The sequence below is a fragment of the Physella acuta genome, unplaced genomic scaffold, assembly GCF_028476545.2.
Source record: "Physella acuta isolate Inbredline_101_S28 unplaced genomic scaffold, ASM2847654v3 ptg000626l, whole genome shotgun sequence".
NCBI classification, from domain to species: domain Eukaryota; kingdom Metazoa; phylum Mollusca; class Gastropoda; family Physidae; genus Physella; species Physella acuta.
In genome coordinates, this window is record NW_026732145.1 from 136,203 (window position 1) to 158,747 (window position 22,545).

Here is a 22,545-nt window from a genome sequence, read left to right on the forward strand (position 1 = left end):
TTTAAATAATTTCCATATTTTAAAAATGAAGGTTAATTAAATAGCCTGCTTGGGGGATAACTCTATAATGTAAATAAAGCTGGCAGAAAAAGAGATTAGAAATCAATCATATTTTCAATAGTATTATTAGCACTGCTTTGAATGCTATAAACTATAAACAAAGTTTTGATTTTATAAATATTTTTTTTAAGTTTAATGTTATTTTATTATTAAAAAGCCACAGCAAAAAATAAAATCAACAAACATCATAAAGACTATATAGAATGAAATGGCAAAATTTTTTTTATCAAGCTAGTTATAGTTCTAAAAAGCATTTCTAGGCCTATATTTCTTAGCTTATCTTATAATCTGGAAATTAAAATACATAGTTTGTGATTTTAAGGAATTGACTTTGTTTTAACAAATCATTTTAATAAGCTATGCCTATGTCAAATAATCACAAGGGTTATTTTATTCCAATTTATTCATGCATTTAATTGCAAAAGAGGAATGCTCAGAGCTCAACTGCTATATTTATATATTACTATATGAAAACAATTTTCAAGAAACACTACTCTTAATTAACTTACTAAGTTACAATAAGTTACATTTAAACACATTTAATAACAAAGGCATTCACAATAGTTAGAAATGAAGATGAACTATCAAGATTAAATATTTTTATGCCTTGCATACTACTGGCAAGGTGAGCAGTTAATTGAAGGCAGAGTTTGGTTTGGCAAATGTCAGATGTTCTGGTTCTTTCACACCCTAATAAAACTATTGAAAACAGTGAACACCAAATTGTTTTTCTAAATAGCTGAAGTTCAGGTCACTCTAAAAGTTGGATTATGAAAAGTAGTTTGTGACTCCTTGTAGATAGGATTTTCTCCCTGCAAGAGATGAACAGATTAGAAACTGTGGTAATGTTTTCATTAAACCTTTCCATTAATTTTTTTTTTAAATAAGTTTTATCCTAGAACTTTATAACTTGGTTAGCAAAGTTTAAGTAAAATTTTCAGGGGTGCCACTTTTCCGGGATATCCCGGATTTCCGGATTCGAGAATCATATTTTTTTCCCTTTCCGGATTCGCAAGATTTGAGTTTGAAAATTTCCGGGTTTGCAGTTTAAAAAAAAATTTAGATCGTTTTAAGCTTGAAAATGTTGGCATTGTAAAAATTGTTTTTATCATCAACACTCCCGCCAATAGCCTTTGCCGAAAAAAATGAATAGTAAATGACGTCAGCAACAATATCACGCGTGGGCCAAGAACCAAATACAAATCGGCTGTATCAGATGGGTGAGACTGTAGAGTCTACAGTGTAGACGAAACTTTTTGATGTCATTCGTGGTGTGGCTGTCTGGCTATTTTTTATGACGATATGGGTTGGGGGTAAAACTCGTATTATTTACGTGATGTCATCAATGGGATACCGCTAGGCTGTGTAATAAAACAACTAAATTCTACAATTACTAGATCTAGCTCACTAGCATCGCCGATCGTCTTTTAAAAAAAACAAAGATTTTGCTCCGATAAAAAAAATAATTTTTTTTGTATTTGGTATTACAAAAAGAAAAGAAAAAATCTATTTGGAGGACTATTTTATGTATGAAATAGAACTGTGCTGTTTTCACTCAACTTAACCGTCACTTTTTACCACCACGTACCCGCTTCTTCAAGGTCGCGCTGACCGTAAGACCTACGTCACGAGACCACGCAAGCACAGTCTGAGTCGTGTCTCTCGGTCAAGGCAGTTCTACAATTACAAGCGCTGTTTAATTTTAACGTGGTTATTTTTAATTCAAGAAAAAAAATTAGATCTGCATCGTTTTATATCAGTAAAAAAAATATGTAGGCCTGCTATAATTTAGTTACACGATCTAGCAGGGTCTACATCTAATTTTTTTTTTTTTTTTTACTTTGGTAAAACGTCATTGAAATGTTTAAACAACCTTGAAAATAGCCGCTATCACTGCCCCCTCCCAACCGCTTGTAAAAAAAAAATCAGCTTTTCACTTAGTCGGGCGGCTACATCTCTGACATGAGTATTACTAGCGTAGTTACTTCTAAAATTATTTTTAAAATTAACTTAATTCTGTTATTCCGCGATATGAACTTAAAACTTCCACGATATTTCTTCACGTCATCATGTATATCCTAGGTGGGGGCATTGGGGTCGTTCATAAATGACGTCACACTCGTAGGGGGAGGGGGGTCCGTAATTTTGTCATGAGGGGGAGGGGTTCAGATGGTGTGACATCACACTTTTGCATTATCGAAAAGCTATGTTAGAAAACTAATTTTAGCCGTTATTTCGCGTTTTAGAATATTGTTTCAATAAAGTGTAATAGGCATTGATTAAAATACTCTATGTTGACAGAGGTCAGACAAGATTTTTGGAAAGATAGCGTATTTTAAGAAAAATTCTACTGCAATTTTTAGGGGGGGGGGGTGTATGTTGAGGTGTGACGTCATTTTAGAGGGCGGGGTCTGGCTTTTTGTGACGATATGTGACCGAGGTGAGGTGGGAGGTAAAAATCGTCAAAAAAGCGTGACATCATTTATGGATGACCCCATTCGTGTTGATTGGGAAAACAGGGTTTAAGGTTTTTGTTGTGGCTGTTAATAATTAAAGCCTTGAATAGCTACAGTAAGTCAACCCTGTATTTTAATACAGTGGCAATCTTATTAGAGGTCTGCATATAGTGGGCTTATTATTCAATAACAAGACATAGAGGTTAGCAAAATATTTGTTACTTAACAGTTGGCTGACTACACACTTTAACTCAAGCTAGGAAGTTCTAAAAAATTAAATAGTTATGTTATAAAAGCTGGCTGGGGGGGGGGGGGGAGTTCTACAATAGCACATTATGGGGTAGGCCTAGATATGGGACTAACATTGTAAACTAATTTTGTTGTAAGCACAATCCTTTAAAGATTAATTATTATTATTTGAAGCTTGTTACAAAGAAAATAAATCCATTTTAAAGACATGTAAATTGAACATAATAATATATGAATCAAATGTCTCAAAAAATAATGAAATAACAGTCCATTTTATTTTGAAATTCCGCGCGGAATTAAGTTTCAGGGTTTCAAAAATTTCAAATTTTAGTTTCAGGATTGGTAAAATTTTGGGATTCATTTTCAGGATTCACTTAAAAAATGAGTGGCACCCCTGAATAATTTTGTGTGAAAAGAATAGCCTCTGGTCTCCTAGAACTAGTGACGCCAACGGACAAAAAGCTCCCAAAGAGTATCAATTGAAAACCAAATATGTGTAAAATTTAAAAATAAAATATAAAACAAAATCTTACCGTATCCCATTGAGCTTTGTTTTTCTCATTTAAAAATTCGGCATATTCTTTGGCATCCTGGCGGTTCCGTAGAAAAATGATGAGGCAAAGAATGAGAAGTGGGATAAGCACAACAGCAGCTATAGTTCCACCAATGATTGCAGCCAAGTTCAGCTTTTCAGGGCAATCTGAGTTTTTACAATTATTCAGATTTACTTCTGATGTTATGATAAAAATGGAATATCTATGCTCAAGAAAAAAGATATATAATTATCTACCTGACTTGATTAAACATGCATAAATTCTGCCTGGACTAAATTTAGAATAGCATACATCAAAATACCTTTTGTTTTCTGTGCTCTTATTAAAACAGTATTATCTGATTTGTATTGATAGGTGAAGTAAAAAGCACAGGCATCAACATCTATACCTTCACAACTTCTTACACCATTTTCCTCTGAAAACACATTTTTAGATAGTTTTCTTCTGTTATTCAAAACTATTTGTCACTAGTCATAAATATCGGACTAAGAAATAGAAACCAAAGTATTTAAATAATCTTCTTACACTCCAACCCAGTTATATTAATTGTATTAACTTACAATAGCAAACTAATACATTTTTCACAGCAATTATTGATTACAAATCACCTATTAAGCAAAAGCTGTGATAAAAATTATTTTATTATCATTACAATAACAAACATTGGAACTTAACATTTATTACAATAATGCAGTCTATCAATTGAAGTTGTTTTCCACTAATTTTTTTTTTTTTTTAAATTTCCTTCAAAATGAAGTTTTAAATTTCACATCAAGAACTGGAGAACATACTTTCAAGTGTGTCTACTATCATGACATTCTGACATGTCTTATCACATTCCTCTCTGTTGTGTTTGCCTGTCCCATGTGCCTTACACTGGGCACAATCAATATACTCACTGCACTGACTAGGGCAGGTCTATGGCAAAATAAAAGAAAAATAGCAGTTGAATTTGTGTAAGATAAACATTTAGTTTTGTTTTTATTTAAGGTGCACCTAATTTATTTAGAAAATTTATGTTTAAAAATATTCATTTCAAGAAGATATTGTAGGCCCTAGGTATGTTCTAAGTCATTTCAAAACTTACTGGACAATCCTCACATGTTGGTCCAATCATATTAGATTGTGGATCACAAGAGCATTTGCCACATTTACATGTCCCAAAGTTGTTGCAGATTTCCTGATAAGATTGTTTTGAAAAATGGAATTAGCAAGTTTGCTAGAGCAGGTTAAAAATAGTACACTAAATTTTAATTATTAATTCTTAACAAACAGCATTGTACATTATATAATAATTCAGCAATTACTCAGTTCAAAAACTTTGTTTAAAACTATGAATGGAGATAAATAATAACATACATTTTTTAAATAGTGTTAATTTAAAAATAGCTTGATACTTATATTTTTGAACTGTGAGGTTATTGATGTTTTATATTTTATTCTATTTAAAATGACATTAAACTAACTCCTTTTTCTGTTTTACACGTCTCATTGCTTTCTGTACATTCACAGTCATCTCCTGACCAGCCTTCTTTGCACCGACATTTGCCACAGCTACAAGTTCCTTTATAATCACCTACAACAATGTATATATATATATATATATATATATATATATATATATATATATATATATATATATATATATATATATATATATATATATATATATATATATATATATTTAAATATTATGACATATTATAGTTAAAACATTTTTTAAAAATCCTACTGAAGTTTTTTTTTTAAATTATTTAATAATAAAATTATTTAATAGTTATTATAATATTGTAAAAACATTTAGTTAGTCCAAAGTATTTTTAATTGAAAAACACACAATGTATCACCTGCGTTGAAAACTAGCCTATCATTTTTTTAAAAAATAAATTAACTAGTGTAAAATAATTTTAATGGCTTTTAACGACCACAATTTTCTACACCTCTATTCTTCAAGCTTTAGATTTAGTGAAGAGCAAACATAAATTCAATCAAATTTAAAAACAGCATTTCTAAGTTTTGTTTAGGGTACTGAACTTTTTTCATAGTGTTTAAATTTGGAAAAACTTTTACACTATAGCTACAAAAATTTATAAACTTATTTTGGCACACAATTCAAAACATCTAGATCTATAGGCAATTCTCAGTTTGAAAAACAAAATAAAATGCTATCAATAATCAATGCATTAGATATGGAGAAAATAGTTAAATGTTTCTGCATCATAGTACAATACAAAACTTATTCATTCTTAATTCTAATGTTGGATAGGATTTTCCGTCTCACAATTTAAATTAAGTATTTCATGTTAACCTGTTATGTGCAAAATAGGCTGATGACAATGATTTCAGCCTACTTTTCTTTTTAGATTTTCTTCCATAGCCTTTGTCCATCCAAAAACAAACTAAAAAGTCAGCAGTTGTATGATTTTAAAGTTTTCTTTCCCAGATGGGTTGTTGTCCCAATCTATTGAGCCTCATATGTCAAGTGGTTGAACTCTATCCTTTTCTTTTTAGAAACCATGAGCTTTACTGACCTAACAACGCCTACCTTCAATACAGAACTGTTTGTAGTTATTCATTTCTTAGAACCAAGATACAAACATGTATCCATGTAATTTTTAAGAAAATGATAGGTATGGTTTATGTGCTGAAACTATACATTATTAAAAATGCATAAAACTGCTATTGAGCGTAATGCAATTATTTTGTAGCAGTCACTAAAGGTATGTTAACATATTCCACACAGCTCACTAGCTAGGTTAAATCAAAGAGACTCTCCATACCTCCACATAAGCCACTGGGTCCTGAGGGACAGCTGTAGTCGTTACATTCACAATACGGGCCACTGTATTTCTGGGCTGAATCAGCTGCCAGTGTAAAGCACTTACATTCCCCACAGATACATTCTCCCTTCCCAGAGCAGGTTGTTGTGTCATTCTTACTGAGAGGTTCATAATAACAGGTTAGTTACATTTTAACAAACTGTTTTAATATAATGACATAATTTAAAATGTATACTTTCTATTACTTTTAACTTATTTTAAATAAACAATTGTATAGCTTGCATTTATTGTGATGCCTCCCATTCACTTTTTATATGAGAATTGTGTCAATATTCAGTCATAAGTTACTAGACATTAAAATATAAATAAAAAATTGTGCATACCTCATTCTGCATGATAGCAGGGACTCATGACTTGAAATTTCTGTTTCGCTACATTCACACTTTCGACCATACCATCCTGAATTACAACTACAAACACCACATTCGAATGTTCCTTTTCCACCATTGCATTTTTGACTGTTTGGCTCCTTAATAAGATTATGATTATGTTAATTAATCAAAGTAAATAATATTTATTTAAATGAAGCAGGGCAACAAAAGTGCTTTATTGAGAATAATGCTAAGCATACTAATATACAACTTCTCCTGGGATTGTCAGTTTTCATCAATATAAAAATATGATTATGTAAAACTGCAGGTAATAAGAAATCACGTTTAGGTGGTGATAGAGTGATATGCGTAGCTTCGACTCTTCTCCATTCTATTTTTTTTCACTTAATGGAACAAATTTAATTAACTACAAATTTTAAAATTGGTAAAAAATACCTTACTATATCAGATTCAATTATACCCCTGCATGCAGCATGCTGCTGTCAAAAGTATCAAATTTATTTTTATCCGGACCATCTTAGTAACCAGGTAAAAAATATTGTAAAAAAAATTGTTCTCACTTTTTTACTTGGCTGCTCACACTCACACCCACAAGTTACATTCAGCCGAATCAGCAGCTGTTCATTGAGACCTACAGCTTTCACTGTGACATTTTTCTCCACAGTTCCTGTATGACCTTTACAAATATCACTGTGTACCATCAGAGTAACACTAAAATCAACCTGGTGGAAAGAGACAAATATACAATGACAAGGGTGATAAAAGATTCTATACATCAGGGGTCTCCAAACTACGGCCCGTGGGCCGGATGCGGCCCGCAAAGTTCTCTCATCCGGCCCGCTGAGATCTTTTTGTCCATGGAAAAAATGTCTGTTAGAAGTGGCTGAGGAACTTTGCCCAGAAAATTCAAAACAATTTGAAAATATAGCTTTGGGTTCAAATACCGTTGCCCACCGTGTTGCAGACATAGGTGTAAACATCATGACTCAAAAAGCGAAAAATGCAAGCAAGTTTCACTGTTTTTTAATTGCAATGGATGAGTCGCTGGACGGCTGTTCCACCTCTCAACTGCTTGAATTCCTTAGGGGTGTGTATGAAGACATGAACATAACACAAGAGCTGACTTCCCTACATAATTTGTAGGGCACTGTTTCCGGAGAGGATATATTCAATGAGTTAAAAAACACTTGCTGATTAAAAACGTGGAATGCACTAGCTTCAGTTACCTGACTGTTGATGGAGAAAAGTGCATGAGTAGCATAAAGAAAGGCTTGGTTGGACAAGCGAATGAGAAAAATATTCTACAACCAATGTTCATGCACTGTATTATTCACCAGCAAGCTTTGAGTGCTAAATATGTGAAACATTAGCAGTTTACTGAATTCTGTGTTGAAGATGGTGAATTTAAATAGGATAACATGGGCTCATCCATAGATATAGAATACGTGAAGAATAATTTGAGAGCAAACTTGGACCTCGAGTGTGTTGTCGGCACCCGACAGTGTTTCTTTCAGTATTTTTTTCTGGGGGTGGGTGGGAGGGGGGGGCGGTAATTGAAATTTGTATATATTTCTATATAAATTATATTTTGTTGGGAGGAAGGAGGGCTCCATAGCACCGAAGATATGCCTTGAAGAAACTATGGCCCCCGAACTGATATTTGATAGTCAATGCGGCCCTCGGACTGAAAAGTTTGGAGACCCTTGCTATACATAAATGCTGACCCAAATGAAATAAACACATTTTAAAATTTTCAATAATTTTAGTTACAATGGAATTATTATCTTCTCTGCAAAACAAATAAAGCAACTTTTATTAGTCTGAGTTCTCAAATGTACTTTAAACTTTAAAAATATAGCTGTTATGTTTCAGTTAAATAATTTAAACATGTTTGTTTGGTTTGGTAAATATATAAACTCACCGTCTGTTTGATTTCTAAATTTTCACACATGTTTGTTTCTTTTAGGATATTTCTGTAGTAAGTAAAAATTAGTGAAACAAAGTGTTTAGAATAATTTGATTTATTAAAATTATGAGGTTTAAAAAAATATTTTGGAATATTTTAATACTTTAAATGAAAAAACAAACAGAAATTGTTATCAACATAGAGTCTACATTTATTTTCTCACCCTGCACACTTGGACTTGAAAATTACGTCCACATAGTCTGCATTTTCTGTCTGGAACTTGATACGAGACCGAAGCTCCTAGAGTGAGCAAAGGACATGTATTATGTGATGCAAAAAATTCATAGTGCAACTGGCATTAATCAACACTGAGATATCAATGCAAAGTACTTTAATAAGAGCTCATCAATTTAAATATTTTAAAAATACTTTCATTTCATTTAATATTTTATTTAATTGATACAGGTCAACATTATAAAGAAAAGCAGACCAACTTACTTTGTACTTCTCATTGATCAGCTGTACAATATTCTGTGAGTTTTCTGCCAGTTCCCCCACAACAGCACCATCAAGAAATGAAACAAGACGATGGTAATGTTCTGAAACATTGCTCATGACTGCAAAAATAACATTGGCTTTTTTCTCGCGCAGTTTAAGAGCAATCTGGCTCACTGATGGATAGTCCTGAGAGTTGAAATTACAAGTCAGAGTAGATTTTATCAGAACTAGATATCTAGATCTATATGTTTAATTTTTCAATTAAAAACTTGTTCATTTAGTAAAAGATACAATTTTTACTAAATATTTGTAGTTAGATTTTCAGATAAACATACATCTTATCAAAAGTGCAATTGGAGTGTACCCCCTGACAATGTTCTGCCCATTTTACTTTTGATTTGATAGAGATCTTATTTAGGACTTTGACTCGACTTACACTTTATCTACTTTGCCAGATTTAATTATCATTGTGAACTTACAAAAATCTTTTCATTTTCATATTCATCTTTGTTATTAAGAGCACATTTCAAATCATTTTGCCTGGTTGCCCCACCAAGCTGTAGAACAATGGTAGAAAAACAAAATCATTTTTAGAAGTAGCCATTGAATGATTAAATTTATTCACAATTTTTCTTGAAATGTTTTTTTTTAAATGATCTATAATATAAGCGGGCTGTGCTTGTCCTTCCTTCCTTCCGTCCGTCCGTCCGTCATCGCTATAGATTTTGGGACTATAAAAGTAAACTACGCACCATGCTGTGCTTTTCAGTGCACCGCAGTGTCTTATTATAAGTGTTAGAGTAGGGTTTGTTTATATAGCGGCATAGAGCTATTTTATAAATGACACTGTGTTTACTTTTTTGCATAACGTTATGAAAATATTAAATATTCGCACATTGCTAAAACATATTAAAAAGATCAATGTCAAATATCATTTTAGTTTATATTCCTAGAAAAAATGGATACATTTCCATAAAAGTAGGTCGAAAAAACTAATTAATTCAACTTTTTTTTGTGGTAATTTTTTTCAAGGGAGGTAATTTGAAAATATATTTATCTCAACAATAATTTAAGTTAATCTTTTTTGTATTACTACCGCATTGATTAGTATATGTTAATGTTCATAATTAAAAGAGAAAAATGTTAAGATTATTTATATTATTTATTTTTTTTTTCTAATTAGTCTATGATTTCTCTAAAATCACTATCTTTTTGCTTTTGTTTTTCGGTGTTATGAAAACAGATGGTGAAATTAGACTTTTTGAGAATAATGGAAAGGCTCTCTCTGAGCGCGGACGTATGGGAAAATGTTTTTTTTTAAATATTCAACTCACTCTCAATAAATTAAGTTAATTTTTTTTATTACTTCCACATTGATTATTATATGTTAAGTAAAATAGAAAAAATGTTAAGATTATTTACATTATTTTCTAATTAGACTATGATCTCTCAAAATCACTATTTTTTTGTTTTTGTTTTTCGGTGTTAACAGATGGTGAAAATTTAGAATTATAGTATAGAGAATGCTGGAAAGGCTCTCTCTGGGCGCGGATGCCTAAGAAAAGCGTGTTGTTCGTTGGTGATTCTATTGTTGTGGTTGTGTTGTGGTTGTGTTGTGTTGTGGTTGTGTTGTGGTTGTGTTGTGGTTGTGGTTGTGTTGTGGTTGTGTTGTGGTTGTGTTGTGTTGTGGTTGTATTGTGGTTGTGTTGTGGTTGTGTTGTGGTTGTGTTGTGGTTGTGTTTGTGGTTGTGTTGTGTTGTGGTTATGTTGTGGTTGTGTTGTCGTTGTGGTTGTGGTTGTGTTGTGGTTGTGTTGTGATTGTGTTTTGTTTGTGTTTGTGTTTGTGTTATGTTTTTGTTTGTTTTGTTGTGTTGTGTTGTGGTTGTGTTGTGTTGTGGTTGTGTTTTGTTTGTGTTTGTGTTATGTTTTTGTTTGTTTTGTTCTGTTCCAAAGTTGGTACATTTAAAAAAGATTTACCGTGGCGGAGCACGGGATGCAGCTAGTATGTATATACAAATAAAAATAATCCAGGAGTGATCTCCCCTAAACTTTCTCAAAAATTCTTATATGAAACAACAGGGGATGGCAACTTGGGAAATAGACATGATTTTTAATCCATTTTTAATTACTTAAACTTTTAAAATAGAATATAATCTCGTAGAAAAAAGAATTGCACGCCAAGTGAACGCAAAACAAAATGTGTATAATAATGCGCAATATTATTAGTACTTTATAAATTCACATTCAACCTAGCTGTAAAGGTACTCAAGTTATCATCTTTACAGTCAGACACACACACACACAAAGATATATGGACAAGATTGCAAAACTATGTTTTTCCAACTCAGGGTGGTGCAAGACTGTCTCTATACTTCGTATATACGAGAAAGTAATAATTGTAAGGTTGTTTACCAAACAGAATTGTTAACTCAAGACTAAACTTTTTTAAAAAAGCCTTTTTTTCAGCTTCACCTTTCCATTTCCTGCCAGATGAAACAAAGAATTTGAGCAGTAGACAATAATTCTTCTAGAAACATCTCTCCAACCAATTCGCTGTACAATTTTAAAAAATTAAAAAGATTGATAAATAATATAAAATGACATAACAGTATGTTTAAAGTTATAGATTTGAAAAGATTATGGTTAGATCAAAATTTTATGAGCAAGTCATTACATTGATAGATATGATTAGCAATGCATAAAAAGTAAATTTAAAAACTTACATCACAAGCTAGGGACTGTACAAGGCCATCCAAACCACCCTCAGCATCATCCATACTTTGTGACACATCCTCTAAAGCTTCTCTCATTTTTATCTGCATTTTGTTTATTAAATAGTACATTGAATAATTAGAAATAATCAATCAATTACAAGAAGAAGATAAAAACTGTGCATTATTAGAAATTTAGAATCTAAAAAATGTATGGGAAATATTAAATAATTAAATAATATTAATTAAAATATTAAATGTGTAGCTGAATGCAGTGGCGTAGCGAGGTTGGGTGTCACCCGGTGCGGCACATAATGGTGTCACCCCCCAGAGGCGTAGCGACCCTTCCCGGGGACAAACTTTCAAATTTTCGATTTGCACCCCCCCTCAAACTTTCGATTGCACCCCCCCCCCCTCAAGTTTTCGATTTGCACCCCCCATCAAACTTTCGATTTCCCCCCCCCCCCCCCACCTTAACTTTTTCTCCATATATTTTGCTATTTTTTGCCTTGGTGTCACCCCCCTAAATGGTGTCACCCGGTGCGGTCCGCACCCCCCCGCCCCCCCACCCCCCTTGCTACGCCCCTGGCTGAATGTTTTCTTCTTTCTTTGATAACTTACAGCAAAGTTTTGAGTATTCTCCATTAAATTCATTCTATTCTTATAGTCATGTGGCTTGCTACAGTTTCTGGTAGGACACCGATACTGTAACCTAAATGAAAACAAAAGAAAACTGTTGACAACTAGCAGAACATACACTATTTTTAAGGCTCATTAAAAAAAGGTAATTAAACAAAAAGCATTTATTTGTAAGGGTTATGAGTTATGATAGGGATACAGGATTAATGTTAATTGTTAGGTATCTGACTGGGTTAGGTTTGGGTTAAGTAATAAGTAATATTTGTTATCTAAGAGACTGTGTAACTTGTTTGTCTGGATTTATGATGAAAATATATTAAAGTTTCCAGAGTTTGCAACTGCACAAAAAAAAATTCATAAAAAACGTTTTAATAACAAGCTTTTATGTAATGATGCACTAAAAAGTAGAAAATAAATTATAGACTACTATTTAAATAACTATAAAGAAAAGCGTGGGTCACTTTAGTATCTATTGGATACCTTTACTAATGTTAAGGAAGACACCCACGCTTTTCTTTATAGTTATTTAAATAGTAGTCTATAATTTATTTTCTACTTTTTAGTGCATCATTACATAAAAGCTTGTTATTAAAACGTTTTTTATGAATTTTTTTTTCAGTACTTTACATGTTTTATCTACAATAGAGTTACATGACTAAAAACCATTGCGCGCCTACTGAATATCACGTTCAGTAGGCGCGCAATGGTTTTTGAACGCAGCCATTACGTGGTCGTGATGGCGCAGCTATTGATGACGCGTGTGGTGTGGTTGGCTAGACATGCCTACTAATTCGGTCCAAATTTTAATTAATTCATAAAAAATCAATTAGGCATTCAATTAAGTCAAATTTAGTTTCAGATTGCATTGTCTTCATGTCTTGACCCACGTGCCAACTGTGAATCGTATCGGTAAAGTAGAACTGTCCGAATTTTCACTCCTGCGTTTCCGTCTAGACAGACAGACTGACGAGGAAGTGAGTTAAATAAAAGCTTGTAAAAAAAGTATAATTTGTGTATGTGAGTTAGCCAGTCTTATGAACTAACTTTACTATCTTCATTAAATTTCTTTGTGGTGTTGCAAGACTAATACTTGTACACCTAATTGTCAATAAGCCATACCCTCATTCAAGTGTACAAATATAACAACAATACAAGTCATAAGAACACATAGTAGGGCTCTCATAATAAAAAAAATGTCTCCTGCTATAGTCATTTTGTGCTTGCTAATACGTTTTAGAGGTGCTCACTGTTATAAAAGATTACTAACCAATAGAAAAATATAAAACAAAAACCCACTAATCTGCAGTAATTATCTAGCAATCCCTCTGGTTATAAAAGACATATATTTATAAATAACTGATTCTCTAAAGCTTGACTGACAGAGTGAATACCAGATCCTCACAAACTCTACCCCACCCCCTATTTAAATAGCCACTACAGGTACCTGTGGATATCAACAACATCTTAGACAAACACAACTTACATCTGGTCAGTCCAGGCTGTGTAAGGCATCAAAAGTTTGTCCACAAAAGTTCCAAAGCCCAGTCTAAAATTGTTGGTAATGCTTTGCAGGCTAAAAGCTGTTGTTCGTAAAAATAGATTGTAGGAAAAAAAGTCACAGGAAAAAAAAACACAGGAAAAAAAAACACAGAAAAAAAGTCACAGGAAAAAAAATCACAGGAAAAAAAGTCACAGGAAAAAAAGTCACAAATATATATTTGCATGAAATTTGTTAATACTAGTATGTATTAAATATTCAGAGAGTGCAGATTAACTTAGGATTAATTGAATGTAATGTAATGTGTGTAGGCTGTATACGCATAGTAATTTTTATAATTCACCTAAAAATATTTAGTATGAATTATGTAGATTGTAATTATGTTAAACATAATATTTAGAGCATTTAATAGAATGTCCACGGTTTTCATCGTGTTTTTTTAAAAATTAAATTACCGTGAAATGGTAAGGTCATCTGAATTACTGCCCTCAACTCATCGCAACAATAGTTATGCTTAGTTCAACCACCTTTACTGCCCACATTTATCACGCTCATTACATAACAAAACTTAGGATCAAAACAGAGAGCCGACAAGGTTCAAAGGCTGTCATTGATACAAAATGTCAACAACACAAAATATGTTCGGACAATGCCTACTGAGGGGAGGCCGAGCAGAGAATAGCCTACGGCGAAACATATGCAAAACACAACGATGTGACTAAATTTCTTTTATAGTTAACTTTTCTACTGCGTAGGTCCCTATTTAACTAAATACGTAATAAAAGTTGAGATTGTTGTGTAAATTATCTTAGAGTATTTTTACTTAAAATTTTTATAAACCATAATGCTTTTAACGTCTATAAATAATTTATGCTATTAAAAAATACAACCCACAACAATAAACACAACATTTTACAATTCTTAACAAACAAGTCAAAATATTTCTAAAAAGATTTTTGTGACTTTTTTTCTGTGACTTTATTTCTGTGACTTTTTTTCCGTTAAAATTTTACCATTGTGACTTTTTTTCCGTGACTTTTTTTCCTAGCAAAAACTGTGACTTTTTTTCTGTGTTTTTTTTTCCTGTGACTTTTTTTCCGTTTACCTAAAAATATGTGTACTATATAGAGGTGTAGTCAGGTTTTTGATTAGGGGAAGTGGCAGTATTGTGTGTGCTCTAGTATGTGTTTTTTTATGTCTCAAGGCAGTTTTTACATGTTTTTTTTAATAGAACTTTACTTGTTTAGTGATTGTTTTAACCAAAAAAATTTTTTCTGTTCAACTCTTTATTTTACTAATATATTATTACATACTATTTCAAGTAAATATTCAAGGGCAGTGGGATATTCCCTTCCCAATGTAACATGATAAGTAGTTAAAATAACAAAAGTGATGATTCAGAAAATAAATTACTTAGATTTTCAATTTCCTTTTTCCTATTAATATTAGCAAGAGGTAAAAAAAAAAAAAAACTCTTGTAATAATACAAGCCCTATCAAGTAAACAGTGAATTACTGAATTAAAAAATAATGTTTTCACACTTACGAAGGTCTGCTCCTAAAGCTATTAATCTTTCCTGTGCTTCTTTCTGTCTAGCAATTCCATAGCTGAGATCTAAGAGGACGTACAGATCTACTGGGTAGTCAGCTTGTTGTGAGAAACTCAGATTAAAACTCACTAACTCATCTGGAAAAAAAGTCAATTATTGGATTTTATTTTGAAACTCAATTTAAAACTCACACTCATTTGGAAGTCAGTTATGGGTTGTTTTTTTTTTATTATAATGATTATAAGTGTTTCAGAAAATAAGAATAAAATATATGATAAGTTCAATGACATTATAAATCTCACTTGGTCTGAGTTGAAAGGTCAAATCTTGTGGTTTGACTTGTTTGGGGGGCACCCCAGCGCCACCACTGGTAAAGGCATCATCTTTGAGCACCTGCTGTTGTGATTTTGGGTTGGAGATGTCCTTGTCCTCACATTTTTTCCTCAGGTTTTCATAAATGTCACAGCGGGGAGTCTGTCTGTCGAGCACCTGAAATATTATCCATTATGTAAGAGTGGAAGAGATAAAAATTCCATGTGATCAAATTACAAAACTCAAAACATAAATATGCTTTAATCAAATCTATTGTTACCATTAACACAGTGTTGTGGTCATTCAGATGTATTTAATTAGTCTAAGTCTAATGTTATTCATTTTATAATAGAATTGCTAGTCACTAGTGGTTCCAGATTATACTTTTGTAATCAAAGAAAATATAGCATTATCTCATTATTTACAGTTATGATTTTAAATTAATGCCAAATAAGTGTTGTGTGTATCCTTGGGACATACCTCAGCAGCGCACCAACTACAGTCTGGCGAAGTCTGGATACATTCACCACAGGACTGAGCTTTGAGGCAAGGGTTGCTAAAGTCTACTTCAGACAAAAAAATGGTCCCATTTCAAATGCAATCTTCATTTATATTTTATCTGACATATCTAACAGCACATGCAAAAGTGTAACCTTGTCTTCTTCTTAAAAGGATATATATATATATATATATATATATATATATATATATATATATATATATATATATATATATATATATATATATATTTATTTATTTATATATATATATATATATATATATATATATATATATATATACTAGGCATTCTGCCTAGCTTCGCTTAGGTTTTCAAAAACATTTGATAATTTGAATACTAATTATTTGGTGATGGATGAGGCGTGGAGTTCTTAAATCTAAACAGTAATGCTAATTTTAGAGAAGATGTTGTATGTTGTTTAATATCCGCTTTCGAAAATACGCAATTTATAACTAAAATGGAAATAGAACTACAGAGGTTCCGTGAACAGTATATCTCACAATTTATATTACATTGACTTTTAAAATTAATTTTTTATTTAATTATGATACGTAGCTTAATTAACAACTTATTTTTTTTTAAAACAAATGCTATACTTTGTCGTTTTCTGTTTCTGTTTAAAATAGTATACAATTATTTGAAAAATAATTATTTAAAAAGGTTACCTCCCTTGAAAATTAACCGAATGACGTATGTCAGTGTTTACTTTTTTTTTTAAACAGTTACTATGCTTATATAAGAAAATACGATATATAAACATATTTAACGTCTACAATGGCTTTTTCCGACGGGAATAAAGTTTTTTTGTTACCCTCCAGGGTCGGTCTACGACCTCAAATAATATTAAGGGGATCGATCGTCAATTTATTTATATATATCTCATATAAGGAGAATTTCACTCGCGGTCATCTTTTAGCACTGGTCGAAGGCTTTGAGTCTGACCAACAGTTTTTCCATACGGCCTAGTCATCTATAGAAGTGTATGCAAAACATTAGCATGATGTACAGAGGTTAAGTAACGTAAAAATTGTGTTGAAATTACCCTGTTTTTCCCATAAAATACAAAGATTATATAGGGAAATACGACTGGTCAGTTTTGACCCCTTTACGAAGTTTTCCCAGATATGCCGAGTTTTTTGTGACACCCCAAGGCGTTCTCCTACCACCTCACAAAATATCAAGGGGGGTCGTCGGAGGAAAATTTTTTTCGTAATAGAGCTCATATAAAGAGAATTTCACTCGCGGTCACTTTTTAGCCCTCGTCGAGGGCTTTGAGTAAAACCGACAGTTTTCCCTAAAGGTCAAGCCATTTACCTAAGAGTATGCAAAAAATTAGCCAGATATACTGAGTTTAAGTACCCTAAAGTCTGCGTTGAAATGACCCTATGTTTTTCCCATAAAATACAAAGATTATATAGGGAAATACGACTGGTCAGTTTTGACCCCTTTACGAAGTTTTCCCAGATATGCCGAGTTTTTTGTGTCACCCCAAGGCGTTCTCCTACCACCTCACAAAATATCAAGGGGGGTCGTCGGAGGAAAAAATTTTTCGTAATAGAGCTCATATAAAGAGAATTTCACTCGCGGTCACTTTTTAGCCCTCGTCGAGGGCTTTGAGTAAAACCGACAGTTTTCCCTAAAGGTCAAGCCATTTACCTAAGAGTATGCAAAAAATTAGCCAGATATACTGAGTTTAAGTACCCTAAAGTCTGCGTTGAAATGACCCTATGTTTTTCCCATAAAATACAAAGATTATATAGGGAAATACGACTGGTCAGTTTTGACCCCTTTACGAAGTTTTCCCAGATATGCCGAGTTTTTTGTGACACCCCAAGGCGTTCTCCTACCACCTCACAAAATATCAAGGGGGGTCGTCGGAGGAAAAATTTTTTCGTAATAGAGCTCATATAAAGAGAATTTCACTCGCGGTCACTTTTTAGCCCTCGTCGAGGGCTTTGAGTGAAACCGACAGTTTTCCCTAAAGGTCAAGCCATTTACCTAAGAGTATGCAAAAAATTAGCCAGATATACTGAGTTTAAGTACCCTAAAGTCTGCGTTGAAATGACCCTATGTTTTTCCCATAAAATACAAAGATTATATAGGGAAATACGACTGGTCAGTTTTGACCCCTTTACGAAGTTTTCCCAGATATGCCGAGTTTTTTGTGACACCCCAAGGCGTTCTCCTACCACCTAACAAAATATCAAGGGGGGTCGTCGGAGGAAAAATTTTTTCGTAATAGAGCTCATATAAAGAGAATTTCACTCGCGGTCACTTTTTAGCCCTCGTCGAGGGCTTTGAGTGAAACCGACAGTTTTCCCTAAAGGTCAAGCCATTTACCTAAGAGTATGCAAAAAATTAGCCAGATATACTGAGTTTAAGTACCCTAAAGTCTGCGTTGAAATGACCCTATGTTTTTCCCATAAAATACAAAGATTATATAGGGAAATACGACTGGTCAGTTTTGACCCCTTTACGAAGTTTTCCCAGATATGCCGAGTTTTTTGTGTCACCCCAAGGCGTTCTCCTACCACCTCACAAAATATCAAGGGGGGTCGTCGGAGGAAAAAATTTTTCGTAATAGAGCTCATATAAAGAGAATTTCACTCGCGGTCACTTTTTAGCCCTCGTCGAGGGCTTTGAGTAAAACCGACAGTTTTCCCTAAAGGTCAAGCCATTTACCTAAGAGTATGCAAAAAATTAGCCAGATATACTGAGTTTAAGTACCCTAAAGTCTGCGTTGAAATGACCCTATGTTTTTCCCATAAAATACAAAGATTATATAGGGAAATACGACTGGTCAGTTTTGACCCCTTTACGAAGTTTTCCCAGATATGCCGAGTTTTTTGTGACACCCCAAGGCGTTCTCCTACCACCTCACAAAATATCAAGGGGGGTCGTCGGAGGAAAAATTTTTTCGTAATAGAGCTCATATAAAGAGAATTTCACTCGCGGTCACTTTTTAGCCCTCGTCGAGGGCTTTGAGTGAAACCGACAGTTTTCCCTAAAGGTCAAGCCATTTACCTAAGAGTATGCAAAAAATTAGCCAGATATACTGAGTTTAAGTACCCTAAAGTCTGCGTTGAAATGACCCTATGTTTTTCCCATAAAATACAAAGATTATATAGGGAAATACGACTGGTCAGTTTTGACCCCTTTACGAAGTTTTCCCAGATATGCCGAGTTTTTTGTGACACCCCAAGGCGTTCTCCTACCACCTCACAAAATATCAAGGGGGGTCGTCGGAGGAAAATTTTTTTCGTAATAGAGCTCATATAAAGAGAATTTCACTCGCGGTCACTTTTTAGCCCTCGTCGAGGGCTTTGAGTAAAACCGACAGTTTTCCCTAAAGGTCAAGCCATTTACCTAAGAGTATGCAAAAAATTAGCCAGATATACTGAGTTTAAGTACCCTAAAGTCTGCGTTGAAATGACCCTATGTTTTTCCCATAAAATACAAAGATTATATAGGGAAATACGACTGGTCAGTTTTGACCCCTTTACGAAGTTTTCCCAGATATGCCGAGTTTTTTGTGACACCCCAAGGCGTTCTCCTACCACCTCACAAAATATCAAGGGGGGTCGTCGGAGGAAAAATTTTTTCGTAATAGAGCTCATATAAAGAGAATTTCACTCGCGGTCACTTTTTAGCCCTCGTCGAGGGCTTTGAGTGAAACCGACAGTTTTCCCTAAAGGTCAAGCCATTTACCTAAGAGTATGCAAAAAATTAGCCAGATATACTGAGTTTAAGTACCCTAAAGTCTGCGTTGAAATGACCCTATGTTTTTCCCATAAAATACAAAGATTATATAGGGAAATACAACTGGTCAGTTTTGACCCCTTTACGAAGTTTTCCCAGATATGCCGAGTTTTTTGTGACACCCCAAGGCGTTCTCCTACCACCTCACAAAATATCAAGGGGGGTCGTCGGAGGAAAAAATTGTTCCTAATATAGCTCATATAAAGAGAATTTCACTCGCGGTCACTTTTTAGCCCTCGTCGAGGGCTTTGAGTAAAACCGACAGTTTTCCCTAAAGGTCAAGCCATTTACCTAAGAGTATGCAAAAAATTAGCCAGATATACTGAGTTTAAGTACCCTAAAGTCTGCGTTGAAATGACCCTCTGTTTTTCCCATAAAATACAAAGATTATATAGGGAAATACGACTGGTCAGTTTTGACCCATTTCCCGATTTTTCCCGGACATGGCGAGTTTTTTGTGACACCCCAAGTCGTTCTCCTACCACCTCACAAAATTTCAAGGGGGGTCGTCGGAGGAAAAAAATTTTCGTAATAGAGCTCATATAAAGAGAATTTCACTCGCGGTCACTTTTTAGCCCTCGTCGAGGGCTTTGAGTGAAACTGACAGGTCTGCCCTACGGCCAAGCCATTTACCTATAAACATGCCAAAAATTAGCCAGATGTAAAGAGGGTAAGAGCCCTAAAATCCGTTTTGAAATGGCCCTCTGTTTTTCCCATAAAATACAAAGATTATATAGGGAAATACGACTGGTCAGTTTTGACCCATTTCCCGATTTTTCCCGGACATGGCGAGTTTTTTGTGACACCCCAAGGCGTTCTCCTACCACCTCACAAAATTTCAATGGGGGTCGTCGGAGGAAATTTTTTTTCGTAATATAGCCCATATAAGGCGCCGGTCAGTCGAGGTCAGTTTTGACCCCCTCTCCGTCGACTTTTCGGCCAACCGTCACCGGCCTTCGTGTTCTATCGCCCGAAGGCACCATCGTGCCAAATTTGACGCGCCTGCGGCGCCGGGAAGTGCCCTATCGGGCACTTGACCACTTTGCTTTATATATATAGATATATATATATATATATATGTATATATATATATATATATATACCATTTAATCTGCTGTGTTATGAACTGTGTACTATTTTTCTCCAACATTAATTCACATAGATAAATAGAGTGATTCAGTTATAATTAACTGCAACGTTTTTATGAACAAAATGTGTTCATTAAGTTAATGAAGTACTTTAAACAAAAAACAAGTACAGGGAAACAAAACATCAATTAATCCTTATAGGTTAATTATTTATCATAATTTATTAGCTAACTTCACAAAAACAAAATTTACTTGAACTCTCTGAATAGACTTGAAAAACTAGCGTAGAATATAGAGCAACAAGGCTTTGCACACCCATCTCTGGAGAGAAGAAAATGTTCTGCTTTAAGCAGAGGATCTATCAGTTAATCTATGTGAAACAGGCAGACTATGTCATTTTAATCTCATTGAAACATAAAGATGATGACTGTGTCAGCTAACTATAATTTCACTATCTAGGCCTACAATTTAAAAAAAAAAAAACCCACTATGATCACACACTTCAAATTGGCGTAAGTGTTTGTTCAATTGCTTTGACATTGGTCTAACTATGTAGCCTGCAAGTTCACAAAATCGACTATGCACAAAATAGTTCTTTCACAAATATACCTATTTTACGTAAAATTCTATTTTAAAAAATGGACCAATTTAGCTTATAAGTAATTTGTTTCCATTTAACGGTATACTTGATATAGATGAGAAAGTGAATTGTTTTTTAGTCCATTTTTAGTAACGGATTGTCCATGTATGACGTCACGCTTTGGGTACGATTTTTACCTACACCCCTCCCTTTCCCCATCGTCTTAAACAGTCAGGACCCCCCCTCCCCTCACACTTTATTCACCCCACAATTCATATTCCAATTTAAAATAAAAAATTGAAAGGAAAATTTTCCCAGGAAACAAGAAATGAGCTGTATCAGAATTGTTCACTGGATCGATGTTTGTCAGACATACATACCCCCTCCCCTCGCTCATCAATGGCGTCACCAGTTTGGGTGTCATCCGGTGTAGTAACCCAGGGCGTCACTCTTTAATTCCGACAACGACTTCATGTATGATACACTTAGAAGCAATTTGGTTCCAACACCGCACCAGATTTAAATAATTATTAAGACTTAAAACGATTATTAAACTAACAGAAAACCGCAGGCTTTCTCATTTAATAAAATGTATATTTCGTTTTGGTGACACCTCCCTGGATGGCGTCACCCACGCCCCTGCCCCGTGACGCTACTTCCCTCTCCCCCTCAACACATATCGTCACAGAAGTCCGACCCCCCCCCATAATGTAGGCCTAATAATTCACTTTAATTAAATGAAGTTAAGTAATTGGATGTGTTAAAAAATATATCATCGTTGTAAATTTAAAGTGGCGTCATTTACCTACCCAGTGTTGTCTCCCTTGAGCAACCCAATTAAAAATATCTCCGTTCTAACATTTTGCACACAATCAATTATTGAAAAGTTTCTCAGAACTATTTGGCTGTTGTTAAAACTGTCTCCTGAAATGTGTATGAACCTCTCATCATATTTAAGATAGGCATGCCACAAACACTTCAAGGGTTGAGCTCT

At 33.8% G+C, this 22,545-nt stretch overlaps 1 protein-coding gene across 1 annotated transcript; it reads right to left on the reverse strand.

Annotated features, from left to right (window-relative positions):
- Positions 1 to 174: 174 nt before the first annotated feature.
- Positions 175 to 22,482, reverse strand: LOC131948143 (integrin beta-1-A). Its single transcript, XM_059309671.1, has 22 exons — positions 22,361 to 22,482; positions 21,224 to 21,292; positions 16,085 to 16,167; positions 15,595 to 15,781; positions 15,289 to 15,429; positions 13,729 to 13,825; positions 12,228 to 12,318; positions 11,619 to 11,711; positions 11,368 to 11,448; positions 9,375 to 9,452; positions 8,896 to 9,081; positions 8,621 to 8,697; positions 8,413 to 8,464; positions 7,052 to 7,213; positions 6,483 to 6,628; positions 6,100 to 6,257; positions 4,786 to 4,895; positions 4,407 to 4,499; positions 4,111 to 4,237; positions 3,621 to 3,734; positions 3,299 to 3,465; positions 175 to 872 (listed from the first exon to the last, which is right to left on the reverse strand). Exons 2-22 carry the CDS (start codon positions 21,288 to 21,290, stop codon positions 807 to 809), a joined length of 2,376 nt encoding a protein of 791 aa, XP_059165654.1. The 5' UTR covers positions 21,291 to 21,292; positions 22,361 to 22,482; the 3' UTR covers positions 175 to 806.
- Between the last annotated feature and the right edge of the window lie 63 nt (positions 22,483 to 22,545).